This window comes from Notothenia rossii (assembly GCF_949606895.1).
Source record: "Notothenia rossii genome assembly, chromosome: 11".
Taxonomy (NCBI): domain Eukaryota; kingdom Metazoa; phylum Chordata; class Actinopteri; order Perciformes; family Nototheniidae; genus Notothenia; species Notothenia rossii.
This window is the reverse complement of record NC_136910.1, coordinates 11,610,930-11,633,244: the sequence shown is the minus strand read 5'-3', so window position 1 is coordinate 11,633,244 and position 22,315 is coordinate 11,610,930. Positions and strand designations below refer to the sequence as shown.

The window sequence follows — 22,315 nt, the reverse complement described above, 5'->3', positions numbered from 1 at the left end:
CTCCATTTCTGTGAAAAATAGCCTTCCGGTGATATTGTTTTTTTTTTTTTACAGTGTCGAAAGCAGCGGTCTGAATTGCAGTGGTGAATTTACCTAGCAGGCTAGCTGTTGATAGAAACATGGCGTCCCAGTCCAGCCTCTCTACTTTATTTCCTATCCAAAGTGAGCTGGATTCTGCCCTAGATGAAGCTACGACTCAACAAGAGAAAGAAGATATTGTCAACGAGTATTTAAAAAAACTAGACGAAAGAGATGATCTGAAGATACCGGATTTCCAGACAGGTTAGACCATGTTAAAGCGTTTAGCCCCATTACTGTCTGTCTCAATAGCATAATTGCTTTACTTTTAAAGTTTGCTTACATTCCAATACATGACTCGACATGTTCTCGAGAATAAAACTGAACAGCCATTGTTTCCTCACCCTTCCTATACATAAATATTCTTTTAACACAAGTGTTTGCTTACAAGCTTGCTGAAGTTAGCTTATCCACGCCCTAAACAGTCAGAGAAGTGAGGTTAAGATACATCTTCATTGATCTCAAGTGGGGAAATTCGGTTGTTGCAGCAGTAGTACAAGGACATACATGACAGAATAGGAAGTACATTAATTTAATTGAGAATACTATAAAAAGTACAACGTTTTACAAGAGCATTTAGAGCGAAAACTACATAGCAAAGTGTCAGTGATAATAGTAGCAGTAAACAGGTCTTTGTAACAAGTGTGCAACAGGCTGATACATTTGATGATAAAGTAATGTTACTCCATGTGGATCTGTTTGAATTAAAGAGTAAATTAGAATAAAGCATAAGAATATAAGGTAGGCTACATTATGTTTCTGCATGAGACGTAGCCATAGTTTCTGGTGTAATAGTATAGTAGCATATTAACCATAATTTCAGCATTATAGTACAACAATATGACAAAGTATATTTTATAGCTTGGTGTAAGAAGCAACAATGACTACTTTCAGACAAAATGGATAGCAGCTGCTTGGTGTAGGTTCACCTTTTGCAGTGCTTCCTGTGGTGTGTTTTATTGCAACAGTTTTTACGAGTTGTACAATGAATAGTTAGTATCAGCATTTCCTTTAATAGCCCCATCATATAAAGGGGTTATTGGACAGACCACTGTTTCTTCAATTGTTCCTCACTCATTTTTTATTTTTTTGTTTTGTATGCAGCATGTTGGCAATATCCTAACGCACCAGTAGATGGAGATCTATAGTAGAACTTCAACAGCAGAATAACATTGCTGTTGGGGATATTAACTGGATCCTCAAACAAGCCCTCATGACTATATTACTGATAGTTTAAAATGTCTCTTTATATATACAGTGGGGCAAAAAAGTATTTAGTCAGCCACCAATTGTGCAAGTTCTCCCACTTCAAAAGATGAGAGAGGCCTGTAATTTTCATCCTAGGTATACCTCAACTATGAGAGACAGAATGAGGAAAAAAAAAAATCCGGACAATCACATTGTCTGATTTTTAAAGAATTTATTTTCAAATTATGGTGGAAAAATAAGTATTTGGTCAATAACAAAAGTTCATCTCAATACTTTGTTATATACCCTTTGTTGGCAATGACAGAGGTCAAACGTTTTCTGTAAGTCTTCACAAGGTTTTCACACACTGTTGCTGGTATTTTGGCCCATTCCTCCATGCAGATCTCCTCTAGAGCAGTGATGTTTTGGGGCTGTCGCTGGGCAACACGGACTTTCAACTCCCTCCAAAGATTTTCTATGGGGTTGAGATCTGGAGACTGGCTAGGCCACTCCAGGACCTTGAAATGCTTCTTACGAAGCCACTCCTTCGTTGCCCGGGCGGTGTGTTTGGGATCATTGTCATGCTGAAAGACCCAGCCACGTTTCATCTTCAATGCCCTTGCTGATGGAAGGAGGTTGTCACTCAAAATCTCACGATACATGGCCCCATTCATTCTTTCCTTTACACGGATCAGTCGTCCTGGTCCCTTTGCAGAAAAACAGCCCCAAAGCATGATGTTTCCACCCCCATGTTTCACAGTAGGTATGGTGTTCTTTGGATGCAACTCAGCATTCTTTCTCCTCCAAACACGTCTAGTTGAGTTTTTACCAAAAAGTTATATTTTGGTTTCATTAATAATAATAATAGATTTAATTTGTTAGCGCTTTTACAGGTGCTCAAAGAAGCTTTACAGATAATAGTGAAGAGAAAAGAAAAGAGAAGAAAGGAACAACAAATAAATATATAGTTAAAGTTAAAGTCAAATAATACAAAAACAATCACACATTAAAAGCCAGATTGAAGAGGTGAGTTTTTGTGAGTTTTTTGAAGGTGGTGAGGTCGGTGCAGTCTCTGATGGGTCTCTGATGGGTCTCTGATGGGTCATTCTCCCAATCCTCTTCTGGATCATCTAAATGCTCTCTAGCAATCTTCAGACGGGCCTGGACATGTACTGGCTTAAGCAGGGGGACACATCTGGCACTGCAGGATTTGAGTCCCTGGCGGCGTAGTGTGTTACTGATGGTAGCCTTTGTTACTTTGGTCCCAGCTCTCTGCAGGTCAGTGACTAGGTCCCCCCGTGTGGTTCTGGGATTTTTGCTCACCGTTCTTGTGATCACTTTAACCCCACGGGGTGAGATCTTGCTTGGAGCCCCAGATCAAGGGAGATTATCAGTGGTCTTTTATGTCTTCCATTTTCTAATAATTGCTCCCACAGTTGATTTCTTCACACCAAGCTGCTTACCTGTTGCAGATTCAGTCTTCCCAGCCTGGTGCAGGTCTACAATTTAGTTTCTGGTGTCCTTTGACAGCTCTTTGGTCTTGGCCATAGTGGAGTTTGGAGTGTGACTGTTTGAGGTTGTGGACAGGTGTCTTTTATACTGATAACGAGTTCAAACAGGTGCCATTAATACAGTTAACAAGTGGAGGACAGAGGAGGCTCTTAAAGAAGAAGTTACAGGTCTGTGAGAGCCAGATATCTTGTTTGTTTGTAGGTGACCAAATACTTATTTTCCACCATAATTTGCAAATAAATACTTTAAAAATCAGACAATGTGATTTTCTGGATTTTTTTTTTTCTCATTCTGTCTCTCATAGTTGAGGTGTACCTAGGATGAAAATTACAGGCCTCTCAAATTTTTAAGTGGGAGAACTTGCACAATTGGTGGCTGACTAAATACTTTTTTGCCCCACTGTATATATTGCTTATTTGGGATATAAAGTGTTGTTAAAATAAGGCTCAACATGAGGTTACCTTACACAACAACACTGCAAAACACCATTGTTGTTCACTTTAATAAAATAAAGTGTTTGTAAAAGTAAATGGAATAAATAAAACGTATGGCTGTTATATCGTTTCCTCCAGGTGATATTGAAACTAAGGTTCTTTGAAAGGAATTATCGCAAAGCTGAAGTTAAACAAAGACATTAAAACAAGTTTAAATAGTTTATGTGGAGGATACATATTGTTTTATATTTCCAAGTATTTAAGGCTGAATTGTGAGGTTCAGTATGTTTTCAAAATGTATTAATCACATGCATGTGAGTCAAGTGTGACAAATGTTATCGTACACAATCTTCAGTGTATTTGATTACTTGTAAGAAGAAGAAAAAAAGAATCTCCATCTACAGGATTGATTTGAAAGCATTAATACCTTCATAACACGGCTGAATCTGTACGCGTTTCCAAGTCATTGCTTTGAGCCATCAAATTGCCGGTTCTGTGACTAAACATAATGAATAGTTTGACCGCATCATTTTCTACTCTGTGATTTCCTCCAGGCTTGGAATGGCTGAACACGGAGGGCCCTCTGTCTCTGAACAAGGAGCTGGATGGGAAAGTGGTGCTGCTGGACTTCTTCACCTACTGCTGCATCAACTGCATACACATCCTGCCTGACCTGCACCAGCTGGAGGAGAAGCACTCGGCCAAAGGTACGGACTAGCACTGGCTTTGACTGCTGTTATTCAAATATTCCATTTCACTGATGTGGGGATATAGGACGATCCTCCCCAGTAGACTTCTCATCATCCTCTAACATGATTTTAAATTATGCACAAGCAAAGCCCATAACAAATGATGTGCCAGTGAATTTATGAGTTGCATTATGATAATGAGGGATTTTTTTTTTTTCATATTCATGTTAAGTCTGTTGTTACAGGGCACCTTGGCAAGCACAGTTGGTCAGGTTGATGTTAGGGATGCCAGCGATTATTCCATTTTTTGAATATTTCGTTACAGTCTCCATAATCGCAAATTATTTTTTAAAATTCGATTTTATTTATATATTTTTTTATTATTATTTATGTTTTTCATTTTTTCGTTGGCTTAGTTTCAACCAAAATATAGACTAATGCTAATAATAGTAATAGTATTAATAATTGTAAATGGCCATTGGTCACACCACCAGTTTGTTTTACTGTAAACTTGGCGGCGAATAATCGATTAATATTCGCCAGGGCTGTCCGATTTTCGAATTTGATCATGGTCAGTTTCCGGCACCCCTAGTTGATGTATGCCATTAGTCAGATGGAAAAACTGTCTCAATGTTTGTCCTTTTTCCTTCTATTATTTGTGTATTTGTGTTTCCTTTCTCACATCCCAATTTAATGAAAAATACTAAAGATAACCACCTTTTTTCCATCCCTCATTACTTTGATTTCTATACATTGTGTGTGACCCTCATACCAAGAAGACAAAAATAAATAAATGCTCAGTCGTTTCATAAAACTGCGTTGTCTTGTAGTTTTACGCAAAATTACTCAAACAAGGCTGATTAGTGTGTTTGTGTGTGACTTCTTTAAGGCATTGCTTTAATGTATAATTGCACCAACACAGTCTGCATGGGATTAACTACAGTATTCATGTTCATGGTAATGCAGGATCAAGGCAATTGGTAAAAACTGTGTCTCCTTGATGTGATTTTAAAGTAATAATCCTTTAGTGGCTTCAAAGGGAACTACGAGAAATCTGATAAAGTGGAAATGAGAAATATCTGAGAGTATGGAGTTAAAAAGAGGGGATTACCAGACATCTGTAGCACGGCTTGAGGCTAGCAGCTTACCTAGAGGGGTCAATGTATCTGTGCCATGTGAATAGAAACTAAGAAATGATTGTCAAACCGTAGCTATATCAAGTTCGGGCTAATACAAAATTATAATTGTCTCTTTATGTGAATGGGTGGAATAGTCAAAGTAAGTGAGAACATGCTCATTGGTAAAGCTTTCATATCACATTTCTCCCTTACCTGATTATCCAATAATGAACAAGAAATCAGCATTGGGCTGAGAGACTGAAGGGAACACGATTCAATTTGGTGTCAATCTTATTATGTGTCATGCTTCGTCACGGGAACATGTGTACGTTCAGTGAGGCTGAGAAGCTGCACTGCATCAACTTCTCTCCTCTTCTTGCTCGAGCGCCCGAGGGCCCTTATCTAAACTGTGAAGAGACAGTAACTAAAAATATTTCCGAGTTGGCGCTCACAGGGACCATAATTGTACCCTGCTGCAGTTCACCGTATGGCTCTTTATATAGCCACTCCATGTAAAGCATCACATCCTGCTGGCCCTTTACGGGATCATCTGAGGAAGCTGTGCAGCTCTGAATATACGCAGAGCACATACACCCCACCGCCACCACACACTATCTCACTCGCCTTATCTTTGGCACTGCTGTGGGTACATTCTGTTTGCTGCTCTGGTCAATGAGGTGTGGGAGCCACCCTGAACAGTCACTCCCACAGACCCCATACCCCCCTACCCCCCCAAACAAACCACCCACCCATCGTCACTGCAATCTGTGTTGCTGCTGTACTGCTTGGCAGAGGCCATGGGTGATGAAATCCTCTGCGAGTCTTAAGGTTGTTGAGGGTGGCTCAGTGATGTGAGTTTATGGAAAAAGGGCTTTTGTACACTTTATTTCCACTGGACAGGCCTGTGGTGTTATATATAAAAATACACTCTTTTATTTCCGAGTGCTTTAAATAAAGTAGAGAAACAAGTTTGTGATAGTTGTGGAAACTCACTAGTTGTTTTGTCTCAGCTTAGTTATTCATTTAATTTTCCACAGTGAATACAAAGCAATTAGACCCTTTGTTGTTGCATAATGCCTCAGGTTTACATGGTTACAAGAGTGACTGTGTTTCAATAGAAAGTCCCACACTGATTGAAGTTGAATTCAGAATCAGAATCTGTTTTGTCATCTTTTTAGAAACAAAAAGTGAGTTCCACAATCATGCTTGTTTTTACACAGTTTGGGGCTATTCTGTTGCATAACATTTAAAACCTCCATCTTTATGGTCCAAGTGTCAAAAGGCAGTAGTTCTGGCCGATTGTTCTCATTGTTTGTTCACGTAGTAATAGTGGTAATCTTCAAGCACTACTGAGAAACACAATTTCCCAGACGCTGAAACATTTCAAAGAGCGTCACTGAGGTCAACCTATTATTATGTTGGAGGGTCACTGACTTGATAACAAAGCAAGACACTTTTGGTTTCCATTTGATAAACTCATTAGTTTCTCTGCTTCTCCTCAATTATTTTCGACACATGCATCTGTGCGTATGAGGTTTGCGTCTTTTTGACCTTTTTTCTTTAAGTTACTGTCACGCAAACATACAGACTTTGTGCTTCTTTTTGAGGTAAAAGAACGTCTAAAATTGTTATTTCAGTCGAACCACTTACTGCACCGTTAAATTTGACCATTTAATTTTTGTTTTTGTCTCTCTTTCTGTGTAATCCCCTTTTCAGACGGATTGGTAATTGTTGGTGTGCACTCAGCTAAATTCCCCAATGAAAAGGTAAGTGTTTTCATTGTTCATGGTCATTTTGACCTGTGGGTAGGCTTTTCTACTTGTGCCTCGTTTTTAATAGAATAATATCAAGATAATGGGGGATTTTAATTATGATGGCCTCATGAAGCCTACTTTTGTTTTTATAGGATTATAGACTAGAAAACATTGTCAGATCTTCTTAAGCCTCATGGGACTATATGTTTATTTTCCTCATTAAGCTTTGGCCAGTTGCTGTGCATTTGTAATTCAACATGTATATTTTCAACTTTTTTTTTTTAATGCTATTTTATTTGCATTGAGATGTTTACATTTTGGAATGTTTATATCTAGTCTTTCAATTTTTATGTTAAATGCCATGTCTTTTTATGCTGATGCAACGCAAAAGAAATCACAAATTAGGATCAATAAAGCATTTCTTATCTTATCAACTTATGCCACTGATGCTTTTATTTCATAAATAACAGTGTACATATTTCAGTTTGGGGCTTTTGGTCAGGACTTCAATGTCACTTTGGACTCCTGGTAGTTAAATCGATAACAAAAAAATACCCTGAGTTATTAAAGAATAGCCCTTATTTTCAGCAACAGATTTACAGCTCATTTTTCACGCCTGCTCGATCCTTTTTCCAGGTCCTCGACAACGTCCGCAGCGCTGTGCTCCGCTATGACATCTGCCACCCGGTAGTGAACGACAGCGAGGCGCGCCTGTGGCATGACCTTGAGGTGTCCTGCTGGCCCACCCTAGTCCTCCTGGGACCCCGGGGCAACTTGCTCTTCTCCCTGGTGGGCGAGGGCCACCGCGACAGGCTGACGCTCTTCACTGACCTCGCCCTCCGTCACTACGGGGCTCAGGGTCTGCTGAAGACCCACACAGTGGGCATCAAGCTGTACCGGGACTCCCTGCCCCCCAGCGTGCTGTCTTTTCCTGGAAAGGTCGCCGTAGACAACAGCAGGAAAAGACTGGCCATAGCAGACACTGGGCATCACCGGGTTCTGGTGGTGTCCTCCACCGGAGAGCTGTTACGTGTCATTGGAGGTAAGGAGTAGGGAAGAGATATGTAGTTTATTAGGTTTAAATGTCTGAGTTGGTTTAATGGGATCACAAGATGTCCATTAAGGGATAGATCAGATGGCAATGAGACAGTTCCTGAGATAGTGCAGTGGGTTTTTATTGCAATAAATACTGACTTGTGGTTGCCCAGATAACTGAAATGTTAGAGCAGGTGGACCATACAGTGCATCCGGAAAGTATTCATACCCTTACACTTTTTTCACATTTTGTTATGTTACAGCCATATTTCTAAATTGATTAAATTCATTAGTTTTCTCAACATTCTAGACACAATACCCCATAATGACAAAATTAAAAAAGTTTTAAAATAATTTTTGCAAATTAATAAAAAATAAAAAAGATAAGTATTCACACCCTTTACTCGTTATACGTTGTTGAAGCACCTTTGGCAACAATTACAGCCTCAAGTCTTCTTGAGTATGATGCTACAAGCTTGGCACACCTTTCTTTGGGCAGTTTCTCCCGTTCTTCTTTGCAGATCGTCTCAAGCTCCATCAGCTTGGATGGGGAGCGTCGGTGCACAGCCATTTTCAGATCTCTCCAGAGATATTCAATCCGGTTCAAGTCTGGGCTCTTGCGGAGGCACTCGAGGACATTCACAGACTTGTCCCGAAGCTTCTCCGTTGTTATCTTGGCTGTGTGCTTAGGGTCGTTGTCCTGTTGAAAGGCGAACCTTCGCCCCAGTCTGAGGTCCAAAGCGCTCTGGAGCAGGTTTTCATCAAGGATCTCCCTGCATTCATCTTTCCCTTGATCCTGACTAGTCTCCCAGTTCCTGCCGCTGAAATATATCCCCACAGCATGATGCTGCCACCACCTTGCTTCACTGTAGGGATGGTATTGGCCAGGTCTGGTTTCCTTCAGACATGATGCTAGGCATTCAGGCCAAAGAGATACATTTTGACTTCATCAAACCAGACAATAAATTTGTCTCATGGTCTGAGAGTCCTCTAGGTTCTCCATGTGGGCTTTCATGTGCCTTTTACTGAGGAGTGGCTTCCTTGTGGCCACTCTACCATAAAGGCCTAATTGGTGGAGTGCTGCAGAGATGGTTGTCCTTCTGGAAGGTTCTCCCATCTCTGTCAGTGACCATCGGGTTCTTGGTCACCTCTCTGACTAAGGTCCTTCTCCCCAGATGCTCACTTTGGTTTGGGCAGCAAGCTCTAGGAAGAGCTGTGGTGGTTTCAAACATCTTCCATTTGCAAATGATGGAGACCACTGTGCTCGTTGGGACCTTCAATGCTGCAGACGTTTTTCTGTACCCTTCCTCGGATCTGTGCCTTGATACAATCCTGTCTCTGAGGTCTACAGACGATTCCTTGGACCTCATGACTTGGTTTGTGCTCTGATGTGCACTGACAACTGTGGGACCTCATATAGACGGGTGTGTTCCTTTCCAAGTCATGTCCAATCTATTTAGTTTACCACAGGTGGACTCCAAACAAGTTATAGAAACATATCAAGAATGATCAGTGGTAACCGGATGCACTTGAGCTCAATTTTCAGTGTCATAGCAAAGGGTGTGAATTCTTATGTACATGTGATATTTCATTTGATTATTTTTAACAAGTTTGCAAAATATTATTTTAAAATGTTTTCACTTTGTCATTATTGGGTATTATGTGTGGAATATTGAGAAACAAAATGAATTCAATCCATTTTGAAATGAGGCTGTAACATAACAAAATGTAAATATGAATACTTTCCAGATGCACTGTATATCAAAGCTGAGTCCTTATTGCAGCGGCGAGGGTTCAAATCCAACCTTTGGTGTTTGCTGAATGTCCTCCTTTCCCACTTACCGTTCCATCTGACCTCTATCTATAATAAATACATAAAGGCAAAAAAAAGTATTACAAAAATAATACTAAGATGTGCATTTTAGGGGCATCTTTATATTATAATATGTGCTTATTTATTTCAGTTGTGGATACAAAATTAATATTGTTTTTGCTTCGTGAAAATTAGTAAATAATCTGTACGAAAACAATATTAAGGCCTCATTGATATTTTGAGATTACTCACACGCCCCAACAGCCCTCAGAGGAGCTTCATGGTAGACTGACCCCGGCCAACAGAGAGGTTGGCAACAACAGGGATCAGTGCATGCTGGGAACTGGCACGGACCTAAGTGTGGGGAAAATGAGGGGGGAAAATGCATGATTTGTTTGTAATATTTGTGGATACCACTCATCCCTATTCGCACACAGTAATTTCTAACATTTATATTTGCATAAAAAGTTGAAAACATCATTTAAAGATTTACTTATTACATTTGATAGATAGATACATACTTTAGAAATTATTTAGTAAATGTTTTCATCAATTGTTACATGAAAGCCCAACCTTGCTCCAGCTGTAAAAGGGCAATTATGCCTGTACATATCCTTTGTATTAAGAATAAAAAAAACATGTTTCCTTTACCTTAAAGTTTATGCGGGGAAGATAGAAAAGTGCTAACTGAAAGGGATTTATTTTTAATTCGATATGTAAGGAATAATTAAAACTGCTGTTGCTGAGTAACATTTCAATATCAATTGCACATAGGTCTACGGATACACGTTAAATGCCAGAACACCTCGTATAAAGCTTTGAAGATTCAAACATTTCCCATCAAAGCTCTAAAGCCTTATAAATCTATGTGTTAAAATGTTTCAACATTTACAACTTGGCAAAGAAAAAGGCTTTTATGCATAACATACTGAAAAAAGATTAAACTCCAGGGCTCAATATGACCTATAAGTGGGGAAGAATTGTGAAAATGTAACATTGATTAGACTCTCATTTCTGTCCCAGGGCCTAAAAGTGGGAGACAAGATGGCGACTTGTCTGAAGCTTCCTTTAACTCCCCTCAGGGCGTGGCCATTAAAGGGGACACTTTATACGTGGCCGACACTGAAAACCACCTGATCAGAAAGGTAGCACTCCAAACTACCTCTTTTTAAATAACCGTTTATTCATAAATTCAAATTCACTTGATGTTAACACCTTTGTCTGTGTTGCAGATTGACCTGTTGGAGGGAAGAGTCAGCACTCTCGCTGGAGTGGGTGCTCAAGGCACAGACAAAGAGGGGGGGGCCCTGGGACCCCAGCAGCCCATCAGCTCTCCCTGGGATGTGACCCTCGGGACCGCCGGTGAGTCTCGTGGTTAGACTTGAAGCGAAACATTTCCAGCATCTCATTATCTTCCCCTCCGTGCATTCTTTTGCTCTCATGTCATGCTTGACTTTCTTCATGCCGCAAAACAATCAATAATCCTTTATAGCAAGAGAAAGGTCAAGCTGACCCTTCTGCCTCGCATATCTTTGGGGGTTAATATTTGGCAGGTGACAGTTTACTAAGATTTAAGCTACGGGAAAGGATTTGTCTATTACAAACAGGAAGTGACCATGTCTTTCGTTTACATAAAGTGCATAAAAATCTAACGCGTATGAATAACAATATGTTTTAAGTAAAACAAAATGACATTGTATAAATATTATATATGATCCACCTTCAGTAAAGCTATTCTGATTGATATGGAGGCTTCAATCAGTTACAAAAGATCCAGCCTGTATAAAACGGGCCCTTCATAATTGATTGATATTGTGTACTTATCAGTGCATAAATAGTTTAGGGAGAATCGAAAAGTTAAGTTATTAGAATAACGTTTTAACCAATAGAATCTCATTCATGAGGGATGCTCTGTAAACCTTTCTGTAAAATCTATATAGATGGTTTGACTGACTCATTTTGGGGAGAGAAATCAATAATAAGTTGAAACTATGCAAGTCGGAAACAACTTTAAACTAGCTGACAATTTCTTTCCTATTATCATGAAGTCATCTAAGACCTCCACTTCATTTTCCGAAATCCAAGCTCAGTCCCTAAATGCCTTTGTTGTTTTTGCCTTGGGCGTTCAGAGTTTGTTCCTTAATCGTTTTTTTGTTTTGTTTCATCAAAGCAGAAAGCTTTTGAATCTCTCAGACCTTTTGTCTCTGAATGAAAGTGCATTTCTTGTGTTGCCTTCAGGGCTAATCAGTCAGCAAAGAACTGACGGACCAGCAGACTTCCAACACACACACACACACCTCTAAAGTGACGGTGTATGTTGTTGTCTTATTGAGCAGCATTGTTTTGTCCTCTAAGCTAGAATAATTAGGAAATATTGAGAAAGTTATTATGCACAACTTAAGCTTTATTTATATTTGAGTCATTAAGTTGAATCTTATTCCAAAATTTGAATAAACTTCCTTGCAGCCTTTACTTTGAGCACACCACACCCTCTGTTATTTAGGTATTTATTTGTTCAAAATGCAGTTTAAATTGTAACAAATCAAGAATTCTATAACAATTAACAGGAAAAAAAAGCTTTCAATTGGAGAAAGTAAAAATTCTAAGGGATTTAAACTAACATTTACTTAAAAATGATAATCATCTGCACATCTTACAACTTTCTAGCCTCAGGTTAATATGTGTTAACCATTAGGTGTCTTCTCTAAGTCGGTGGTGTTGTATCAGCTGACCGTTTTAGTTCAATGTAAGCATGTCCTTGTGACCTTGTGTACTTTCCTAAATCAAACAAAAGATGAACGTCGACAGAGTTGTTTGTTCAGCCCGTGGCGTGTACTGTACATTCAGTTTGCATTTCGGAAGTACGCTCTTTAAAATATTTATCATAGTCCTTTGAATTTAAAGCCATAATTCTGGATATTTTATCGCCAATTATATTCTCATTGCACTCAGACTGTAAGCCAGAGGTAATCAATCATGGTCACATTGTGTGCAGCTTGATGGATGATCACCACATGGTCTGAGGGTGTGATATCGGACCTTTTTAACTCCAGTTAACACTGTCCTCTGAGAGTCATTCCAAACCCTCATTGCATATTCATGATTTATTCGCCATGTGTATGGATAGATAAATCAAGAGGACCTTACACCTTCTGAATCGGAGTGCTACACTGACATTGACATTTTTGTGTGTATGTGTAGGCGGATCTGAGGATAACGTGCTGTGGATAGCGATGGCAGGGACCCACCAGATCTGGGCTTTGTTCCTGGATGATGGGAAACTGCCAAAAGGAAGGTGAGAGACTGGTGCATGACCATCATGGCCGCCTGGCAGCAGCCACTAATACATCTCCTCTCAGAAAAGCAAACAACATTCATTCAAAAGATTAAATCAGAATCAGAATCAGAATCAGGTTTATTGCCAAGTAGTTTCACAGTTAGGAGGAATTTCCCTTGGTGTATATGGTGCTTACATAAATAAAATCAAAGATGATAAATTGTAAGGAAAGGACCAAAAAGTTAAGCGATTATATAAAAAAAAACGATTATAACAATAAAATATAGAGAAATATTTACATTTACAAAAAAAATACGCACAGTATAATATAACCAAATAGATTCAAGGCTTTTATTGTTATTTGTTCATAGCTACAGTGTCAAAATATAACCTTTGCAGCAAAATATATTGAGGTGGCTTATCATGTTCTTCATTTGTTACGTTGTTAACAGTGAGTCCAAGGCGGGGACGTGCGTCCGGTGGGCCGGCAGCGGCAGCGAGGAGAACCGGAACAACGCTTACCCGCACAAGGCCGGCTTCGCCCAACCTTCAGGCCTGGCTGCGGCCCCCGAGGAGCCCTGGAGCTGCCTGTACGTGGCCGACAGTGAGAGCTCCTCCGTCCGCACGCTGGCCCTGAAGGACGGAGCCGTCAAGATGCTGGTCGGGGGGGAGAGGGATCCACTGGTGGGTGTCAACATGATGCTGATGATTTCTTATTTTTTATTATTTATTATTTGCATTTTGTATTTCATTACAAGGCATACATATTCAAATTAGCACTTAAAGGTGGGGTAGGTACTTCAATTCAAAAACACTTTTTGTTATATTCCATGGAATGCTCTTAACATCCCGATGGCAATGAATACATTAAGTGCTTTGACAATAACTACATTAAAAAAATGAATCTGTGGAAGCCGTGGCGCTGTAAAAAGCTAGTCCAATCATCTGAGCCTGCCCGGCTAAAATAACTGGATGGCCTACCTGCCTGTCAGTCTTCCATCTCGTGCACAAACTTATCTCGTGCCCTCATTGGTCATGTGCACGTCCGTGTGTGTTGGAGGAGGGGCTCTGTAAGGAAGTCTGAAGGAAGGGGCAGATTTTTTCCGGTTGTGTACTTTCAAATTCAAGCGCACTCGAGCTGGTTTCTCCATTCTTACCTACCCTACCTTTTTTAAATACATACTGTACATAAACTACATAACAATTGACAAATCAGGTTAAGAAAGGGAAATAAAACACATTGATATTAATTTATTAGATATAGTTTACACATATTGGGTACAACATTAATACTCATGCGTACATTAATTGTCCACCTGGTCATTATAAATGTTTTGTGTTCTATCATTTACCCATTTTTCCCATCTTTCATCAAAGATATGGACTTCGTTCTTAATTCTCATGGTTATCTATTCCAGCACAATTAATTGAAAACATTCTTCCGTTGTGATTTAATTTAGTTATCATCTTTTAACCAATTCCTCGTGATTTGTTAAATCCTTTCTATTCTTATCACAAGGTCTTTTTTCCTACCTTATCTAATTTCTACGAGATACGTTTTTAGTTTCATGATTTATATTACGGTGGTTTATTAATATTACATTTATACAAACCAGCCACAGAGAACAAGGACAAAATGAACCCCAAGTGGCTGAAATTAAGTTTGCCTTTTTGTTGTTAATTTAATGTCCATAAATTATCTTTTACATAGTGTTTTCTTCCTATTTATGTAAAAATGTAATTAGCTATCTAATAATATCTTCGAGGATGCCATGCACATTAGTTAAGAAACCCAAAGCAGATTGCAAGAACAAAATGACCTCATGCTGTACCTTTAAATGACAACATGACCCTAACCTTCACAATAATAAACTACATTGGCAATTATGAAGAAAAAAGGTTGCACCAAGATTTGGATCACTTCCAGGCAAGCACAAGGACTCAGGGCCATTTCTAAGAAGATAGAAAATATTGATTTAAAATCAAACACAGCCACCCTTGTTTGTGACTGAAACAACGCCTCAAGACGATTCTTGGTTTGAACTTTCAGGTCCTCACCGTTCTCCTGAAGTTGTTTGAAACAGTCACACACCGGTGTATTCTTGGAAAGACCCAAGAGCTCTGAACCTGGTGGTAACCCTGGAGACCCAGGAGTAATTAACTGGACAGTCATAAACAATAATTAACTTTGTTTGTTTACAGTTGCTCAATATAAAGTCTGGAAGGAGAAAGATTTCATTAAATAAGGTATGGACTTGAGGAAGAAAAAAAGTGTTTGCTCGCTTGTTCACCTGAAAACCAACTGATACATTTACAGAACCATATCTATAATCCGGCAGTAAAGGTTTAACGACCAAATAAATCAAATTAATTTTAGCAAAGTTAAAGGGGCAAAATCTATTTAACCAACATGCCATTGTAAATATGATGAAGTTACTTCCCTGGTAAAATATGAAGAATAAATGAAAAATGTGTTCATGAGTTTGCAGGTTTTTCTGAAATGACACGACCACAGAGTGCAGGTGTTGGCTGCACTTGCTTTTGCAGCTTGGCAAGGTGTCACCAGCGTAGCTCAGCTCACAGGAGATTTTTAACACCTCAGTGCTGAGACCGGCACAATACCTGGTTTTAGACAAGTCAGTCCGATTCAGTGTTTCTGTAAAGAGCGGGCTTACATCCTCTCTTAACCCCATTCATCATCTCGACATAATGTTCAGCTTTGCAGAAGGCGAGGAGAATGTTTTTCGAAGCGGCAGCTCTTTTGTGAGAGTTAAAGTCCGGATACAATGTTCCTATTTTTGAAAAGTTCAATTTGGACTTTCAAACAGGGACAGGTTCAAAGCTTTGTTATCAATCAATCAATTAGAAACTGAACTTCTCTTTTCTTCCTGTTTTCTTCTGATTTCTCTTGAGAGAACTCCTCTGCTTTATACCCACCTGTGTTTGCTGCATTACAAATGAGCCAGATGGAAGGAACATATTTTATAATGATAGTATAGCAATCAAAATGTCTGTATGCACATTTTTGGTTTTTGTTATCAGTGTTTCCTTTCATAGCCTAAGCGTTTACAATGCCTGTATTTGTATGCATTTATAAGCTCAAAGTCTGGATCAGTAGAAATCTTTGTATGAGCAACGTGTTGTGTTTCCATGCTTATCAAGCGGTACTTTTCCCAGCTTTTCTGTCTGAATTTGAACACTTCCTTCGCCAGCAGCTGCATCCCAAGCTGACCCAGAGGTCACAGTCCTGCTGACTTCATAACAAACACATTTCTCTTAAGATTCAGTTTTCTTTTTAGCTGCCATTGTTTTCTATCAAATCAAAACAGTAAAGGAAAATATCTTGAATTCTCATAAATGTTAAGAAAGCAAGTGCTAAAGCAAGTTAGGTTGCTATCTCCCTCTCAGCAGCCATTGTTGAGTGACCTCTGGGAGAGTCAGATATTCTTCTGTTTGTACAGCTGAGATCAATCAAAAGCTGTTTATTTCACAAAGTAATTCATTTATCTGTTTAGGACATTTATCCCTGAAACAAGACGACAGGACAGTTTTCACTCAACTCAAGAATAGTAACTAATCCGGCCATTTGTTAAAGATGATTCCGGTATTTCTTACAAATGTGGAGTATTTACTATTTTGAATCTGTTGCTGTATGAATGATTTATACACCTTTTTAAAATAATGAAATAATACACAATTATTTTAAAGGATTCGTCTTGAATTTTCAGAAGAAAGCTCTTTATCCCAACGGTTAAATGGCTTCTTTATTCTTTTCCTAAAAGGTTTTAAATAAATTAGAAAGGACACTTTGTTCCTCGACCAATGTTGAATTTACACATACCGTCAGGTCACAAGTTACCGTTTGGGTGTTTTTTTGTTTTTTCATATCTTTGTGTTGATCTCTCCTGAACCAGAACCTTTTCGCTTTCGGGGATCTAGACGGCAAAGGAGTGGACGCCAAGCTGCAGCATCCTCTCGGTGTGGCCTGGTCTCCTGAACAAAGCCTGCTCTATGTGGCCGACTCCTACAACCACAAGGTAACTGTTGCATGTCACAAGGCTGTAGTTCAAAGCTGGAGCCATGCGTTGGTCGTCGTAATGCTTTCCTTCAGGGATGTTGAATGGATAAATCTTTTCGATCCAGACAGGAAACATCAATGTTGACCTTTTGGTGTCTGTGTCCTTTTGTTTAGATCAAGGTGGTGGATCCAAAGACAAAGCAGTGTAGCACGTTAGCAGGGACTGGAGAGGCTGCAGATACTGCGGGCCCCGAGTTTAACACATCCTGCTTCAATGAACCTGGAGGAATCTGCGTGGGGGACAACGGCAAAATCCTCTATGTGGCAGATACCAACAACCACCGAATCAAAGTGCTGGACCTGTCCTCCAAGACCGTTTCACTGGTGTGTATGAAAGGCTCTTTTGATTTTGTCCACATGCGTGTGATTAATCCACCCTTAAAGCTAGAGGTGTCTGGATAAAAGGTTACAGAGAAAGGGCTCCACTAGTGCCAGTAACTTTCTCTTTGTTCTTTAATCGAAACACCCAAATGTCTCTCCTGTCCAGTTCCCCATCTCTACAGACTGCACTGACTCAGTACCTTCAAAGCCTACAAAAGCTCCTACGCTGCCGAAATCGGCCGCCAGGAAGGTTTTGCCACCAGTGGTCGTGTCCGCTGGCCAGACTCTCGTCATTTCGCTCACTCTGACGCTTCCCGAAGGAACCAAACTCACCGAGGACGCCCCCAGCTGCTGGACTCTCTCAGCTGAGGGTAGGACAATCGCTGTTACTAATGCCATGCATGTCAAATGTATATTCCCGTTGAAGTACTTCTCCATTTATCCGTTAAAGGCGACTTGACCTTACTCTGTTACATCTGCTGCGCCTGTCAAATGTCCATAGTGAATGCAACACTACTCGCATTAGAAACAATGGGTTATTGATTTCATCCATATATACAAAGGCACTCCTCTCAATTATCGACACAGTTGTCTGCTAGTTTAAAACATAATTTCTGTGAGTTGGTTAAAAAAGCTGACTCATGAAGAAAGGGTTTTCAAAATGAATGTACTGGCTTCATACATGATCTCACGCTAAAACACTGAGGCTTTCTACGTAGAAGACATGGAAATAAAAGAGCATGAAAGCCTTTGATTATAGAGGAAGAGTATAAAGGGAAGTTACAGATGAGGCTTTAGTGGTACTGTTGTAGCTAGTTAGCCTGACATGCTAACGTTTGAATATTATGTTGAGTACAGTATGTACGTATATGAGTTTTTGGTTTTGTAAAGACACAGACAAATGAATGCAATTTATTTTAATGCTGAGTCCAGGCTTTTACTACAGCACACTGCTTCAACATGCAGAGAGACTCAAAGCCTGCTGTTCCAGGTTGCTAAGCTATGATTGGACGACTACTGTTCAGGGGAGGGGTTTATCAGGCAGTCGATTCATCAAAGGCAGCTGGATTTGAAAAAGACTTGCTGCAAAGGTTATATTGAGGGGCAGTGGTTTGAATTAAGCAAGAAAATAACAGTGAACACCAACAAATCCCATTTCCATACTTAAATGTGCTGTTTTAATGAAAGTGCGTCATACATTTTTAGCAAAGACCCGGCTATTGTTTGCAATTGTTTTTTAAAAGTTGTTTTTACACGTGTCATGGCAACCCAAACTCTGCTCTAACAACCCTGTTCTGAATAGGAGCCTCTCAACCTCTCCTTCTCTGCTTTATTTTGGTCTGTGATCCATGGTTCTGTCAGAAAACGCTGGAAGTGAATGATGCTTAACCCTCCTGTTGTGTTCACTGTACAGAAAGTCATTCTCACTCTGCCGGCCCACGCCTGGGATTAAAAGTCCTCAGCTGGAGGATGGAGGAATATTTAGATCAGTCAGGGACTCAAAGTGAGGTTTTGCATGGCATGAGAAATGTAATATCTGCTTTCTATAGCTTAAAACTATTCAAAAGGTTTTTCTCAACATTCAGCCAGTAGTCTAAAGCTGAAGGGATTTGCAGACATCATGTTAGTGAGCGGTGATAGTCTGTTCATTAGGTTTGAAGCGAAACAATTTTCCATCATTGTGAGCGTCGCAGCATGCAGTCAGCGATATCAGAGGGTTATTTTTAGAACATTTCGATAAGACGACATGCCTTGCTTCACATAATTAGCTTCCAGGCTATGTTACTCGATCCCCCCCCCCCCCTGCTGTCCGATTATGCCCGGTCTAGACTTACGTCGATCAGATCAGAGCGGTGGCAGGAATTTTAATGGATCAAGTTGGAAGTGCACGGCGGATTTAAATTGTTTTTTCGTGGCTTTTTAGAAATAGCTAGCCTGGGACCTTATGTTAGGCATCAGCTTCATTAATCACCGCTGGCATGGATTTGACGGTTTCTCTGGCATAATATTTTCTCACAGTCCGAGATCTAGCATTCCCTTTTCAACTTTCATTCATCATTCAGTCGGCATGTCACTTCAGATGTGTGTTCTGATGCTAAAAATAAAGCCTGTGTTTCAGTAAATGTATGTCCTGTCCCTCACTGATTCAGTTGGCTTTTGTGAATGCGATCTTGTAAAAGAATCCATTTGTGCTCAGTCTGGAGACTCTCAAGTACACGATGTGCACCTTGCCCAGTCAACCATACATTTAAAACATGGAACATTGTGAAAATATGAATAGTTTTTTCGACCTTCATTGTCATTTGGTCTACCGTTTTGGTAAACACGGACATATATCATATTGCGTATTATTTAATGATATTCACGGTCCCCAGAGGATATATCCTAATGACTGTGGTGCGCAATCAGTTTAACATCTGACTTTATCCAATACTTTTGATTTCTTCTAGTGCTAATAAGTTAATATTTGCTCAAATGTTGGCATAATACCTGCTTAATATTAGCATAGAGACGTTAGCTTTAAGCTGAAGACAACTAGCCTAGTGTTGTGGACACTTTATCCGTTACTTGATCAGCTTGATTGCATCAGACTGTTGGTTTTGTCCCCATGAGAGCATTAGGATTACAAAAGTGTCCTTCCTGTTTTCCCAGGTAACGAGTGGCTGCTAGACGAACCTGTGGTCACCGGTGACATCATGGATCTGTCGAAGCCGCTCTCCATCTCAACCAAACTTCCAGCAGTTATAAAGGACTTGGGCAGCCACCCTAACCTCACTCTGAGCGTTTGGGTGTTCTACTGCATGGAGACAGGTACAACTTGTATGATGAAAGCAGCCTGCTTCACCCAGCCCCTTCAAATAAGTGCCGATCCCAAAGAGGAGGAAATCACTGTGGCGTTGGCTCATGTTTTCTAAAACCTCTTACATGTTTTATCCAGCCCAACACCCTTTTTGAGTTCATTTTTTCTAGAGGAAAACAATGAATGTCATTTTTTTTTAAGAATGTGATACAAACCTTATTTTCATCGGAATTTCAATTGAAACTACTCCGAAGCCCCCTCTAAGAAACATAATGCATCATTGCTGTGAGTGACAGTTATTGGTAGGAATGCAAATAGTTACACCCCCAGGCATGTTATAAAGGACAGCAAATACAACTGCTGCCTGAATAATTATGTTTATATGATGGTTTATTTATGCAAAGATTCCTACAAGGACAGGCTGTACTAGGCTACTGTAAGAAAACTGCCAACATTTTCTATTTTATATAAAACACTGTCACAGGGCTACATTAATGCAGAGAGTAAAATATATCCTGTGGATTTAACTTGCAACGTATTAAGAATATTTAATCAGCTGATGATGGTGTCAGTGGTGTCTAGACATATAAAAAGAGTAACATTTAATGATGGAGGATTCAAAATACTTCCTAACATAGCAAAGAAGAAGCCTGTAATTAGCTTGATATTTTCACCTGATCCACCAGATGCGAAATTCAAAGAGTAGACGGTTTACATTCCAAATAAATGTAAGCACAAATTCTGGCAAATACAAATTAGATGCCTTCTGTTCAAACATAAAACATAAATTCTCACAAACATTAAAGGAGCTTTTTCTTTTAGATCCATTCATAATTCCAAAGTAGTTTCCCATTCTGCTTTTGAATGCTAATGAGTTATAACAAAGGGGAAAAAATAAAGATCTTTTGAGGGTGATAAACTAACTTGCAGGGACTCAAGTAAATAATAGATTAGAAACTTCAGGGTATTAAACAAGTTTCTGCTATTTCTAATTGAATAATATATTGCCATGTCTGTGTGTGGTTGCTTTAGTCAGCTTGATGGTGCCTTCAGGCGCTCTAATACATCCTGAGTAAACATTCTGACTGAATGTCATTGAAGACAGACCATTCATTTTTACTTTATAAAGTTCACACATGTATGTTAAAGCTTTTTCCTGTCTCCTCTCCATGTATGACTGATTATACTTATTATTGCAATTATTCACACAACACAAGGAGCCCTTTTGCTTAAGTTATCTAAGAAAGAAAAGTGCCTGTTTTTGATAACTGGTGAACTTATGACACCGAGTAACTGCTGCTTGTGCACTTTGAAGGATATTGAGTTAAGAAAAACATCTTAAAATCTCTCTAACAAGCATTTATCCGCTTCATATCCCCTCCTTAAAAGGGAACGCAACAAGAAAGAGAAGTATGCTTTACCGTAACACACTGTGCTTTCTGTTGTGTTGCGTACAGTAACATAATCATTTCATTTTCCCTTACCGGTTTTCTAATTTATGAGCTGTTGTCAGAAGAGTGTCTGAGAGTGCTTGGGTGAGCATTTCTGTCATCATGTCTCACAACATAATTGTCATTGTAGGAATGTTTTTATTTGGTTTGGAAGTGCCTTGCAAAAAAGCTGGTTACTGAAAGGACTGTGTGAATGAGATAATCTAAACTGTATCAAAAGCAATAAAAAGCCACCTCTTTAATGGGAAAAGGTTTTATTCCCACCAGATATTTATTTCTAATGAACTGCGAAAGATTATAGCTCAGCTGTTCTATCCCTATGGCGTTTTTTTAATAAACAACAATGAGCTTGACTAGCTGCTTGTGGGCATTGAGTTTCTTGATATTGTTTTCAAACCCTCCCTTGATTCCTTCTATTCTCTTAATGCTGCACTTTGAGAGTAAACTCATTATGTTGCTGCAATTCCATACAACTTATTGTCATGTCAGATATTTCAAGCCTTTGAGTAATGAGTATCTGGTCACATAGCATGACAACATGTATATTGAAAGCAGCTCTGCTATGTGAGATAGGATCAAAAGCTTCACTAATGAGCTCGGTCACTCCTAACTGGTCGCAACCTCAGGAGAGAGAGACTTCCTGTTTACAAAATATGGCAAATACCTCACATTTGTCTTGTTTTTTCCTCCAGAAGCAGCACATTCTCCCTTAGATTAGTAATGAGTAATGCCTGCTATTACTACGTATAGCTGTATTTAAACATTAC

At 39.5% G+C, this 22,315-nt stretch overlaps 1 protein-coding gene across 1 annotated transcript; it reads left to right on the top strand.

Annotated features, from left to right (window-relative positions):
• The first annotated feature begins 63 nt into the window (after window positions 1-63).
• nhlrc2 (NHL repeat containing 2) lies at window positions 64-21,901 on the top strand. Its single transcript, XM_079656886.1, has 12 exons — window positions 64-282; window positions 3,767-3,919; window positions 6,736-6,785; window positions 7,410-7,815; window positions 10,645-10,766; window positions 10,854-10,983; window positions 12,823-12,916; window positions 13,351-13,582; window positions 16,813-16,935; window positions 17,091-17,300; window positions 17,464-17,668; window positions 19,950-21,901. The coding sequence occupies exons 1-12, from the start codon at window positions 120-122 to the stop codon at window positions 20,210-20,212; spliced, it is 2,151 nt and encodes a 716-aa protein (XP_079513012.1). The 5' UTR covers window positions 64-119; the 3' UTR covers window positions 20,213-21,901.
• The last annotated feature ends 414 nt before the right edge of the window (window positions 21,902-22,315 follow it).

Coding starts and splice junctions, on each gene's coding strand:
- nhlrc2 (XM_079656886.1), top strand. CDS start 120: ATGGCGTCCCAGTCCAGCCTCTCTACTTTATTTCCTATCCAAAGTGAG. Junction 12,917..13,350: donor GGGAAACTGCCAAAAGGAAG/GTGAGAGACTGG, acceptor CGTTGTTAACAG/TGAGTCCAAGGCGGGGACGT. Junction 16,936..17,090: donor CCGACTCCTACAACCACAAG/GTAACTGTTGCA, acceptor CCTTTTGTTTAG/ATCAAGGTGGTGGATCCAAA.